This window comes from Staurois parvus, unplaced genomic scaffold (assembly GCF_062004578.1).
Source record: "Staurois parvus isolate SC_StPar_1 unplaced genomic scaffold, SC_StPar_1.0 ptg000091l, whole genome shotgun sequence".
Lineage (NCBI taxonomy): Eukaryota > Metazoa > Chordata > Amphibia > Anura > Ranidae > Staurois > Staurois parvus.
The window spans coordinates 1,629,827-1,643,424 of NW_028317887.1; the positions used below are offsets into that span (position 1 = coordinate 1,629,827).

The 13,598-nt window shown below is 39.8% G+C and overlaps 1 protein-coding gene across 6 annotated transcripts in view; it reads right to left on the reverse strand.

Annotated features, from left to right (window-relative positions):
* Positions 1-239: 239 nt before the first annotated feature.
* The window catches only part of WDFY3 (WD repeat and FYVE domain containing 3), a 363,148-nt gene continuing 349,789 nt past the window's right edge, over positions 240-13,598 (reverse strand). For all 6 annotated transcript variants that reach the window (XM_089670537.1, XM_089670536.1, XM_089670541.1 and 3 more), the window contains 7 exons: positions 12,945-13,124; positions 11,663-11,845; positions 9,238-9,334; positions 8,821-9,150; positions 8,453-8,564; positions 5,502-5,699; positions 240-3,224 (listed from right to left, as the gene is read on the reverse strand). In XM_089670537.1, coding sequence (XP_089526663.1) covers positions 3,104-3,224; positions 5,502-5,699; positions 8,453-8,564; positions 8,821-9,150; positions 9,238-9,334; positions 11,663-11,845; positions 12,945-13,124 — 1,221 coding nt within the window. In that variant the 3' untranslated portion in view covers positions 240-3,103. The remainder of the gene's footprint in view (positions 3,225-5,501; positions 5,700-8,452; positions 8,565-8,820; positions 9,151-9,237; positions 9,335-11,662; positions 11,846-12,944; positions 13,125-13,598) is intronic.

Sequence of the window (13,598 nt, forward strand, 5' to 3'; positions counted from 1 at the left end):
ACTATGACCCAGCAGAGGATGAAACGCATCAGTGAAGGACATGACTGGAGTGTGTTTGCTGCTTGCGCAATAAAGCTTTGATGATTTGTTGAGAGTGCAGTGTGTGGCTCTGCAATTGTTTGAAGCTATGAAAAGGACAACACAACAGGAAAATGCGCAATGTTCACAACCACACACTTCAGACTCCATACACAGTTTCTAAAATCCATAATTTCTAAAAAAAAATAGAAAACAGCCTCTTTGTTGGTGGTAAATAGCAGGTATTTTATTTGTAATGAAAAAGAATTAACTTAAGTACCTGACCTATTGCATTTAGTCATGTATTGTAATTGTGTTACTCTACTTTTTGCATTGGAGACAAATATACAATGAACATTCAGATATTACAGATTGCACGCTAGATAAGATTTTCTTCCAGGCCGTGAACATTTAACCACCAAAAAAACATACTGTAGTACAGTACAAAATTCCACACTCCAGCCTCAGCCAGTTATTATCAAACTTCTGCTGCCATGTAAATCAATGGCTGTGTTTATGGGAGTACAAATTAATAACATGACAAAAAAAAATATACATCGCACTGACACAAAAAGTCAGCTCTGTTAATTACTCATGCAACAAGTAACAAAACTTGCTGAAATGAAAATACTTTCTAAAAACTTTTTTTTGCTTCTTTTGACTGCATAAATATTTTATACACAGTTTTTTTTATGTTACTGAAATAAAATGAATTGCAAAATAATACAGAACAAAAATAAAATTTGGCTGCTACTGCTATTTTACATAAAGGTGCAAAATAATTTATTGGTAGTGTTCTGCTAGTTGGACCTCTCATACAAAGCCTGCTCTATTGGTAAGCATGACGATACAACTAGAGTACATCTTACAGGTACACTGGAAAGTACATGGGTGCTTGTGACGAGCTGCAAGGCAGAACAAAGTGGCAATGAAATTCATAACAGACAAGAGGCTGCTCAAATGTCCTGGTGCAAACTGCCTTGAGATGGTCAGCACATACAGTACATATAGATCCCAGACTCCAATAATAAGCCCCACACAATCTGCCCAAATTTAGGCAAGTAACACCAACCTTTGCCAAGTCATAGGGGTGTAAAAAGCAGGACTTGTGTCCTTTAAAAAAAAGGGAATCATGCATATGTTTCATTTTCTGTACATAAAAAAGGGCCATATCCTGCCCAGTTTTGTTCCCCGCCCTTATTTTTGTGCCTCATAATCTGACAGCACAACAAGGAATTCCTGCACTTATTGGGAAAGTGAATAACATTTCCAAGTTATAAGCATTCCAGAGACAGTAGGAAATGACCCCCCCGCCTAATAATCTGAAAGCTAGTGACACAACTTGTAAGACCTGTCCTGCAGAACAGAGGTGTGGAAAATATATGCTGCAGAGTTTCTGCCAAATCTTTCCTGTAGTCGAAGGCCAACATTCATATATGTGCTCTGTCACCCACTGGTGATCGCTCATGGCATTTGTTCTCCCAAAGGGAGATCTTCCTTGTAAAATCCTGAAAGCTTTCCCACTTGCCCCTCTCTTAAATAAATGTGGAATTTAAATGAGTGAAATGGTGACCTTAATTTTGTTAAAAAATTGTTCTTTACATTTAAAATGTCAGTGTTAACAAAAAATAATAAATAATGGCTAAAATACAAAGCTAGTAATATTAATTCCCAATATATTGCTTTTTTGGTGTATTGAAGCTTCTTTATTTTAATTTCATAAGAGTTAAATAAAGCCCTTTTAAAAGTGTTAAATACAGCAACGTTTTGCCACAATCCAGTTTAATTTAAAATTGTACACAATACATTGAACTACTCTGTTCGAGAATGGCTTATGTTGTGTGACACACGCTTGATCTTAAAATAAGCTGTATTAGCGAAAGAAAAGCAGTAGTAACATTTTTGTGGTCCAAAGCCGCACTATGGGGGGGGGGGGGCAAAGGGCAGATTTTGCATCCATGGGACAAATTACGGAAAAACCCTCAGCAGCCACTCAAATGAAATATGGCTTTTGCTGAAGAAAAAAATTTATTGAACACAAAAAAAAAAAAAAAAACAACACTAGTCTGAGTCACAACAGCACTGCACTGTTTCTTGTGGACAAATTCATACTTTGCACTGCGTGTTCATTCAAAGCATTTAAATCCTAATAATTTTTTTTCATGCAAACAAGATTTGAATGCGTTGGCGCTGGGCTGTGTGTCCTGTGGAAAAGGGAACTTACAATACTGGTAAATTCATGGTCCCTATGTTTCACAGGGATTATACATATACAGGTAAAAACACGTGAGGGTGTATTATCTCTTTCAGTGCACAGCCCCAAAACCAAATACATGCACAGTCTGAGCTTGCGTAACCATACGGATGTACTGAGAGTTTTACTAAAGCTGAATCTAACTTTACGCTGTTTCTTTGCCAGATACAGTGCAGGCTAGTTATGTATTGGTACCAAGACTTTAGTAAAATTACACATAATGCTCGACACCAGGCTGGGCTGCAGGTGTGGGGCATATAGAAAAGCTTGGAAACATGTACATGTTTAAGGAAGTTGAATAAAACAAGGGTACAGACAAAGGTACATCAATGATATATTTCTTGTGTTTATCAATTTTAGTCCCATGTAACAGGCAATTTTGCAATTTCAATAAAAAGGCCAATATTTTATTTACATTAATCTGTACATGACTGCAAGTCTTTTTCTTTCCTTCGTAAGTGGCTTATTTGTCCAAAGAAAGCTATCTAAGAGATTACTTGAGAGGATGGGTGGCTCAATGAAACAAACACAAGAAATGATAGGAACTGTTGGTTGGGTGCTTTCTTCAGCCAGCAGACATAGCAGCAGAACTATATATATATTTATAGATGTCTGAAAGCTCACCATTGTCCTTAGGAGTCTAGTCTTCAGTGACTTAAAATACAATTTGTATGTGAGCCGAGTGATCCCTTTTTACTTGCAGTGTTTAAACATGATTCAAGGTTGCATGTAAACTTTTTTTTTTTTTTAAATGTTCAAAGTTTAATTTCATAATATTGATGATAGCACAAGGAAGGGCTCCATGTGGTAATCAAGATGGCCAAAGGTGTCCTAGTTCCTTGATGACTCCTCAGAGCCCCGTTCATGCTGTAAATTATAATAACAGTTCTGACACACTCGCACTGGTGAAGAAATCTTCAGGCGCTTGATCTCAGATTGGAACCTGCTGCACCTATAAAAGGGATAACATTTTATTTTTATTAGCAATTGTTTGTGGTAGTTCATTGGGCAGGTTACATTAGCGGTTAAAAATAACCAAATGTGCAACATAAGTTAAAGTGGTTATAAAGTCAAAAAGGTTTTTAATCTTAATGCTTTCTATGTTTTAAGGTAAAAAACCTTCCAGTTTCTGTTCCTCCATCGCACCTCCCTAAATACTTACCCGAGTCCTGTATCGATTCAGCTCTGCGCCTTACTGCAGGTACTGTTCCCAAACGTTTGGCTGAGATCAGCAGGAGCCATTGGCTCTTGCTGCTGTCAGTCAAATCCTGTAAGCAGAGAGCGGGGGTGGGGCTAAGGCAGGCTGTGTGTCTATGGATGCAAACAGCCCAACTTGAGAGTGAGCCTGCATGTGCACCCCCATAGGAAGTGGCTTCCTATGGTGGGCATAGAGATGAGCTGGACAGCTCAATGCTCTGGATTTAATGTGCATAAAACTACTCCATCAATTGGGTTTACAATTTGAGCCATTTGCCTGGTACACTATGTACCTATGCTTTGTTCACATAGTAAAGCAGAGACCAGAGAGTTTTCACTCTCATTTCTTTCCAAAAACCACTGTAAAAGGATAAGTTAACTTTTTGTAACATGTTACATCCGTATTCAGGGTGTAAAATATTACTGTTGTAGCAGACCCCCTGCACCCCCCCCCCTTCCCAGATCCTCCGTTGTGACAACAAACCAGGGATCTTCTCCCCACACTCTCTGTCACAATTTAAAAAAAACACTGCTGTACAGGGCTTTGTCCACCCAGCTGCGTCATTCATTTACGGAGTTCTGTGAATGGGACTACACGTACAGACAGCCTTTGCGCCTGTCAGCTTGTAGTTCTTAAACTACCAGGGTGCTCATGAGCATTCCAGGTAGTTCATTGATGCTTCCTATCATTGTGTAACTTCCTGCCCGTATGAGGCATGAGCAGACAACTGACACCGACAGTCCGCAGGAGCTTCGCATTGCACCCCCGATCTGCTTTTTGCAGGTGCAATGCTTTTCAGGCTCCTGCACATATACACACACACACACATTTTTTTTACCTGCAAAAAGATGTGCATTTATTTATTTACAAAGGTGAACTAATCCTTTAATAGCTACCACATTAGAAGAGATTTTGTGTGTCAGAGGGAGTTTCATGATGCAGAAGACTTTCAAGGTAGAGACTGTTGCAAACTTACTTGTATTAAAAGAGGTAAAGACTCCAGAGAGATAGATATCATATTACACCTGTACAAATCATGAGTAGGACCTCATGTGGAATACGCAGTTCAGTTTTGGGCACCAATTCACAAAAAGAACATTGGGGAACTGGAGAGTGCAGAGAAGGGCAACCAAACTGATAAGAGGCATGGAGGAGATCAGCTATGAGGAAAGATTAGAGGAACTGAATTTATTCTCTCTTGAGAAGAGGAGATTAAAGGGGGATATGATCAACATGTATAAATACATCAGTGGTTCATATAGTGAACTTGGTGTAGAGTTATTCACCCTGAGGTCATCACAGAGGACAAGGGGGCACTCTTTACATCTGGAGGAAAAGAAATTTAATCTCCAAACACGGAAAGGTTTCTTCACAATGAGAGCTGTGAAAATGTGGAATAGACTCCCTCAAGAGTTGGTTCTGGCCAGCTCCGTGGATTGCTTTAAAAAAAAAAAAAAAAAAAAAAAAAAAGGCCTGGATTCTTTCTAAGATACACAGAATATAACTGGATACTAACATTTATAGGTAAAGTTGATCCAGGGAATATCTGATTGCCTCTTGGGGGATCAGGAAGGAATTTTTTCCCTGCAGGAGGAAATTGGATCATGCTTTGCTGGTTTTTTTTTTTGCCTTCCTCTGGATCAACTGTGGGTGTAGGATTATAACTTTTTTTTTTTTTTTTTTGGTTGAACTGGATGGAATTTTGTTTTTTTTCGGCCAGACTAACTATGTAACTTACAGGAGATTGCTAGAGACAACCCCCACTGTAGGGGTCTAGGCAGAGTACCAGATACAGGTTCGTCATTCTTCACTGGGTATACACAAAGTGCATTCAGGTATAGCTTTGTGGGAAATCTGTGATAACAATTTACCACTGCCATGGTTGGCTGGGGTCCAGGAAGTATGAAAAACATTTTACATAGTGATACATAGAATATGCAAGTGGCTGAATCCTCAGGCATGAGACATTTTTCAGAAAATCAGCAAAGAAAGGTATTTTGCTAACACACAGCTAGAAGAAATACTACTTACTTTTGGCAAAAAAGCTGGCCACAGTTTCTACAGTGATGTCTCCTCTCTGTTAAGGAAAACCTCACAGCACATCCTGAACAGCTGTCCATTCCTTCATCCTTCACCCAGTGGTCAGCAGCAGATCGCCCTGGTTGGTCACTTACAGACCAGCTGAACACCCGTCCTCTGCCGTCACCAACCAAAATCCTGCTGTGATCCCTGTAGACAAAAAGCAATGGACTAAAGAATTAAAGAACGCTAATCAAAATCACCAGCTGGTTGCACACCTACCCCTAACTACAAGCAATTTTCTTATTAAAAAAATGGGGGGGGGGGGGGGGTTGGATCAAGTCCAGATAAGAGGGAGCTTGCTATAGAATGGGTGCAAAGAACCATCGAACACAAATGCTCCTGCGCTTGGGGATGGACTCGATGCAGGCTACAACCACATAAGGAATGTCCTGGAACATGCACACCTTGCTGCCCTCAAATGGACCGGGGGAATCCAAATATACTGAATGGGGAAAGAACAAAGAGAGGGCGCACAGGCCTAGAGCATTACCATAAAAAATGTTTAATAAAAAATAAAGTAGGTGTTGTACTCACAAACGACAATATAGTCAAGGCACATCATAAAAGAACAGCTGGGTCAACACCGCGCTGAGTAACAGTCCGCAATAGGGAGTTTAGACATCCAAAAGGCTGACGCGTTTCGAGGACTTGCCTCTTCCTCAGAGCCAACTGACCAAATGTCTGCTCCCTCTTTTATATGCTCACTACTAGTTAAACCAAAGGTCACATGGGCCATCCTGGACACTCCCCTGTGCAGGTGGAGGAGTCACAGGGGCAATCGACATAGTGTAAGTAAACACGAAAGGTCTATAAAAATATATACACACATATATATACACATACATATATACATACACACACACATATATATATATATATATATATATATATACACACATACGCGTACAAATAAAACCATTGAAACTAATGACAATCATAAAATCATATGAACCATAAGTGTGCATAGTGAAAAATAAATAAATGGAAAGTTACACATATATATAAAAAAATAAATAAAAATCCTTCCCTGGTGATGTACTGCACTGCTCGCCTTTAAATAAATGGATGGATGGATGAGCAACGCTACAAAGCTATAGAATGGGTGCCACTGTGCATGAAACAGTGGCAGTGACAAATAGAAGATACTAGTGAGATGACTGTGTGGAACAAGTGGAAAAAACTATTTTAAATAAATAATAGCACATACATAACCTAAGAATGATAGAAATGCACACAGGACAAATGATTAGAAGTCACACTATTAGTTAGCTGGCTTTTACTCTAATGCAGCTCTGTAAGGGGTAAATCTTTTCATTTATTTGGAGCACAGACAACTGGAGAAGAGAAGAGAAACAAAACCACAAAAGGTGTTGAATAGCTCTTTGGCAATTGCTTTCAGCTTTGAAAAATAGCACATGACTATGAGCTGATAACATTCAGACCACACCCGTCCTAGCCTTTCATTGCAGTTTACACTTGGGGATTCATCAGCTTATACAGAAAAAAGAATCTGGCAGATATTCTGCAAAGTAATCTGTTTCAGCTGTTTACAGGCAAGTCTCACAACACTATCAACTGGGTGAACTGCATGCAGATATAAGGCACAATTTAACACAACTCTATAATTAAAATATCGACAAATGCATTTTTTACTACAAGTCCCTGAATTTGATTTGGTACTAGTCTTTTGCTGTCCCTGTACAGCAGTGCTCAGAGAGGAGAGGGAGAAGCTGCACAAGGAGCCTATCAAGTATGTTGCAGAGTGCTGATAAGACAGGAGGGCAGAGTGACAGACAGATGTTATCAATTAGCTGCTTCTCCTTTTAATGTTTACTCACAGGTTGGGAGTGGGGAAAAGATCTGTAAGTGAAAGTGAAAATGCAGCAAAGAAAGGTCAACTCCCCTTGCCTGCCAGGCAGTACAGTGTAACAGCTGTGTACATCTCAGGGTCTAAACTAACAAACTCACAAGCAACTTTAATTAGGTACACATGTTCAATTGCTTGGTGACACAAATTGCTAATCAGCCACTTACGTGGCTGCAAATTTACTGCATTTAGACGTGGTGAAGACAACTTGCTGAAATTCAAACCGAGCATCAGAATGGGGAAGATAGGAGACTTAAGAGAATTTGAATGTGGCATGGTTGTTGGTGCCAGGCAGGCTGGTCTCAGTATTTAAACTGCTGATCCACTGGGATTTTCACACACAACCATCTCTAGGGTTTACAGAGAATGGTCCAAAAAAGAGAAAATATCCAGTGAGCAGCAGTTGTGTGGATGAAAATTCCCTGTTGATGTCAGAGGAGATTGGGCAGATTGGTTGCTGTGACATTCAGATGGTAGAGTCAGAGTCTGGTGTAATCAACATGAAAGCATGGATCAACAGTTCATGTGGGGGAGATCTTCTTGGCACTAGCAAGGTGTACCTAACAAAGTGGCCAGTGAGTGTACAAATCCTTTTGACAGGTAAAACTATTATCACATTTATTTCATCTGTGTATTTAACTCAGTTTCTTTTACACAGCAGTTACTAGCCACTTTAGATTAAAGTGCAATTATTTAAAACAAGGTGCTAAATCTACTTGAAAGGACCTTTGATTTTAAAATGGCAGTATTTAGAAATTACCGGTTAAGAAATGTTTGTTCATCCTCCAATGACATATACACCATATATTTTCATCTGTGACCTTCTCTTTGACTCATGGGGTGTTTGGATGTGGCACTTATGGGAGGAAAAGATTACAGATCCCATCACTGACACAAGTGATGCTAAAAATGGTCACATTGATTGCAAGTTTCTCCCAGAAAGCACTTATTTTACACTTTTTATGTGTTATTAGCCCTTACAAAATACTATCTGCATGCCCATGCATGATTTACAATATTCATCTTAACTCACTTGGATATTCCCAGTGCAGTTATCTCTGCAGGATGTGCATTGTCTTTCCGGTCAAATGCTGTGTGCATAGTAAGTTTGCTTCGAAAGACCAACTGTCGTTCCCATCTGTATCCTGCAGCAAAGAGAAAAAAAGGAACTTTGTTACACAGGACACAGCTGAATACAGGCAACTAGCTTACAAGATCTGTACATTACATTTAATCCATCCATAATGATCAGGGTATAATAATGATCTACTGATATTAAAAACTTAGCAATGATGTTACTGATGAAATATTTTAAAGGCTGCAAGGGATGGATAGAGATGTTTGCTTCTCAAACAGTGCTTGCTGGAGAGTTTGCTGTAAGTAAAGAGAAACACTGCCTACCTGTTTTCAGTTTGTTATAGTGTCGGACCTCCTGCTGGCTTGTCTGGGCACTGCTCTGAGCTTGTAGGAACTGTTTTGAATGGCCTTCAGAATAGTTCACCACTATAAAGCCATCTTTTTCATCCAGACTCAACTGATCCGACCAGCGCCTGGAGTCATCGGATCCACTATCCCCAGACCATGCTGCCAAGCCAGCCCTGGCAGACGATGCCCTTGCTCGATGCACAACATTGCTAGGCTGAGCTTGGCTGTCCTTTGATGCAGTGTCCTGACTGGAGCTTTGATCTTCTACATCAGAGTCACTGCTGTCATCATCCTGAGCTTCGGGTCCTGTAAGCAAACAATGGTGATCAATCTCTGTCATCTGCAGGCTAAAAATGAAAGACTGCTTCCTAGAAAAATACAAGGAAGAAATACCTAAATGTGCCTCTGAGCACTCATCTGGCAACTCCATGGCATCTGCAGGTTCCGGAGCTGGCGTCTCTGGCACTTGTAAAAACTCCATCCTCCAAAACTATAAGCAAAGTGTAGCAAGATCAGGAATTAACTATTTATAATTAACAGGTATTTTTTTTTAAAAAAGGATTTAATTATACAACAAATTTCTAAGAGGACTGTGTTGTTCTGGAGTTCTGAGTGGCCAGTGAAGTAACCTTCTGCACAAAGGCTTTACTAATGGACAACTTAAAGGATAGGTTCACCTTTCGTAACATGTTACATGCAGGGTCGGTGCTAGACTATTTTGCACCCTAGGCCCCTACCCCTTCCCCCCCAATCCCAGTTGCGACAGCTACTGAGGAACCTTTTTCGCCCCCCTAGCTGTCACAATTAAAAAAAATGCGACTGTGTGGGGCTCCACCCACCGGTCATGTCACTCATACACAGTATTCTGTGAATGGGAAAACTACAAGTTCCGACAGCCTTTGTGGCTGTCGGCTTGTAGTTTTCAATGAACTACCACGGTGGCTCATTGAGCCTTCCTGTCAGTAAGTATCCGCTTGCCCGTACAAGACGTATGAGCAAGCAGATATGCTGACAGGTCAGGGAGAGACCTGCATGGCACCAGCAATCTGCTGACCGCTGGTGCAATGCTTTAGAGGCTCCAGAAACAAAAAATAATAAATGCACATTTTTTTTTATCTGCAAAAAAATGTGCATTTATTATTTTTTGTTAAAAGGTGAACTTATCCTTTAACTTGAGTGAAACATTGAACAAAGCTTCCTAGGGGCTCATGATAATGATTCCCTAATGGGAACAGAGTCAGCTGGCATTTGTCATTTTGCAAAAATCAAAACACCCACAGAAGCTTTCCAATCCAAACGAATATCCTGTCAAGTTCAAGAATAAATATAATTTAAGCAATATACTGTATTTACACAGTAACAATATAAAAAGAGATATTATGTGCAGTATCCTATGTCAATCAGATACTAGGGCAGACAGTTTATAAAAATCTCATGTTAATAGCAGGAAATTTATAGCTGGCTCACCTGCTAAGGATTTTTATACATCTCTGCTTTTGCAAACTCCAAGTGGGCTTTCATGTGTTTTACATTGGGGATAGGCTTCATGTAGCCACTCTCCCACAAAGCCCAGATCGTTTTTCAGGGCTGCAGTGATGGTTGTCCTTATGGAACTTTTTCCCATCTCCACACAGGATCTCTGGAGTTCAGTCAGAGTGATCATCAGGTTCTTGGTCACCTCTTTTACCAAGACCCTTCTCCGACTGCTCAGTTTGGTTGGACAACCAGCTCTTGGAAGAGTCATGGTTGTGCCAAACATTTCCCATTTGAGAATTATGGAGATCGCTGTGCTCTTGGGAACCTTCAGTGCAGCAGAAATTTTTTTGTAGCCATCCCCAGATCTGTGCCTTGCAATAATCCTGTCTCTAAGTTTTGCAGGCAGTCCCTTTGACCTCATGGCTTTTGCTCTGATACAGTATGCAATGTCAGCTGTGAGGCCTTTTATAGAGAGGTGTGTGGCTTTCCAAATCATCTCTAATCAATGCAATTTACCACAGGTCGACCCCAATCAAGGTGTAGAAACATCTCGGTAACAATCAAGAGAAATAGGAGGCACCTGAGCTAAATTTCCAGTGTTGTTGCAAAAGGTCTGAATACATATGCCAATGTGATATCAGTTTTTCCTTTTTCCTACATTTGCAAACATTTCTAAAACTCTGTTTTCACTTTGTCATTATGGGGTACTGAGTGTAGAATAATGCCAAAAAATGAATATAAACAACTGTAGTATCAGGCTGCAATATCTCCTAGATTGTAAGCTCAAAAGAGCAGGGCCCTCGAACCCCTCGTGTATTGTTTTGTTACTGCATTGTCTCATGTACTCTCCCCCACTATAATGTACTGCGCAAACCTTTTGGAGCTATATAAATACTGTATAATATTAATAATAATAACCAAATTTAAAAATAGTGAAGGGGGTCTGAATACTTTATGAAAGCACTGTATGAATGTGCATTAAGGACCTTTGATTGTAAGTTCTTTGAGGGCAGGAACTGATGTGAATATACAATATACGTAAAGCGCAGTGTAAATTGACGGCGCTATACAAGTAACTGTAATAAATAAAATAAAAATGTGCCTGCTGTACCATGTTCTTGTATGAAAAAGTATCCTGTTCTCTTTGTATTGTTTCCTTTCTCTGAAATCCCTGGAGTTCCTGCGAGTCTACCTGCATTCCTATTTCAAACTGACTATAGCAAGCAAGAGAGCACATCCATCTTGGTATGGCCAGATTTTTGGAAGTGCAGGAAGCCTGGCGGTCCTCAAACGGTCAGACTTGCAAGTTGGAATTTAAGTGATAGGGTCAGCATGTACTTACACGAACCACTCCATCTGAATGTCCTGTGACAATGACATTCTGGGTGTCCCACTCATTCATTTCAGACACACAGCAGCACAGTATCTGTTGGCTTCTTCCAGTGAAGGTGTTCACACTGACAATGGGATTGCCATTTATACTCCATACGTGTATATATGTGCCAGCACAAGACACAATGTCACCCTGAAAATACAAGGGAATTTAAATTCAGCACAAGACTTTGCAAAATGTATATGAACACAAAAAATGATTAAAAAAAATGTATTTTTATCAGACTTTACTGAAGTTAACATGATACTGTACACAAATCGTGAAACGTTGTTGTCCCTTAATATCAGTGAATATGAACTCTGGTCTCCACTTAAGCACATATCACCTGATCAAATTTCTATGCTTTTGGCTATGTGACCAGCACTGGAGGAAGCTGCACTGTCTGCAATATAGGTATATAAAGTATTCTGTATTAGCCTCTCTGCTACCTATTATTTATACACCCCAGTGAGGATGTTAACATTTCAGAATAGTTCAACTTTAAAGGGTATGCCCACTTCTGCAGTCAAATTTGAGATTAAGAGATCTCTAAGGAGATGTCATGGCTGATTCTAATAGTTTTTGAGCAGTCTTTCTCCCCACACAAAGTGAGCTATACCTCACTAGGGGTAACTGCTATCACCACCAACATAGGGGTAGGGTGGGGGAAATTTGATTTCACTGTACCAGAAATTCGATTTCACTGTACCAGTCCAGGTGTGGGGTAATTTTATTGCCATAGACCACAAATTCTGAAGGGTGGGGGGTAAAATTTCACTGCCACTGACCACTATTGCTTGGGGGCGGGGAAGAGTGATTACCAAACTTAACAGTCCTAACATAAATGCTGGGGTTATTATTGCATCTGCTGACACCAATACTGGGGGATATTAATGCATCAACTGACAACAATGCTGGGGGTTATCATTACATCCACTGACACCAACCATTGTTGGGGTTTAATATTGCATTCACGGACACCAATCCAAAAAATACAGCATGCCCAAAATTTTTGGGCACGGAGGTGTCAAAATCTGCTGCTATTGTGCAGCCCTCTGGAGGTAACAGAGGCCGCACCTAAGGCATTCTAGAATTTTCCAGTTGACCATCACTGATATACTCAATACTATCAAACACATCTGAATACACACAGGTTTTCGGAATACTATATTTTTCACTATGGTGGTTCTTTTTATTGTGACTACATATAAAACTTCAGTTAACAATACGATCCATTTGCGCCAATACTTACTGTTAACTCATTTATACAAAGAGCTGACACTGGAGCTCTGTGTCCACGTAACTGGGTTACAAATGACAGCTTGTTAAGGTCCCAGATAATGCATGTTCGATCACGTGATCCACTTACAACTATGTGATAGGCCAGTGAGGCAGTCAAACATGTCACTGTGTCTGTATGCCCAATCAAAGCCTGGAAAATATGAAAGAAAAATGTGCTTGAAATAGAACACACACTGCAAACAGGTGCTCAAATTTTCATCATTAGATAGGTACTATAATTTAAATAAGATAAATAGATTGTGATTCCACGTTCACAGATTGACTGAAATCCATTACAATATGTCTGTTGCAAAAAAAATTGTGGAAAACGAAAACAAAAAAACACTATTTTTTTTCCAATAATCTAATCAATGACCTGATACTCCAGGGACATTTGAACATTTCAACCAATCTTGCGTCTCACTAAATAAACCCAGGTTAAACAGGGTCTACACTGTCCTGGAGTATGCCTGAATAACCTAAAATAACTATTTTTCAAAACATCTGGCATGGATTTTGTAAATGTTACCCTTGGAACTAAAGTGGAACTTTAGTCAGAAAATGAGGTCCTTCTAGATCAGTTCGGGCTTTGAAGTTTATAGCTATGTAAAACATTAAAAATAAG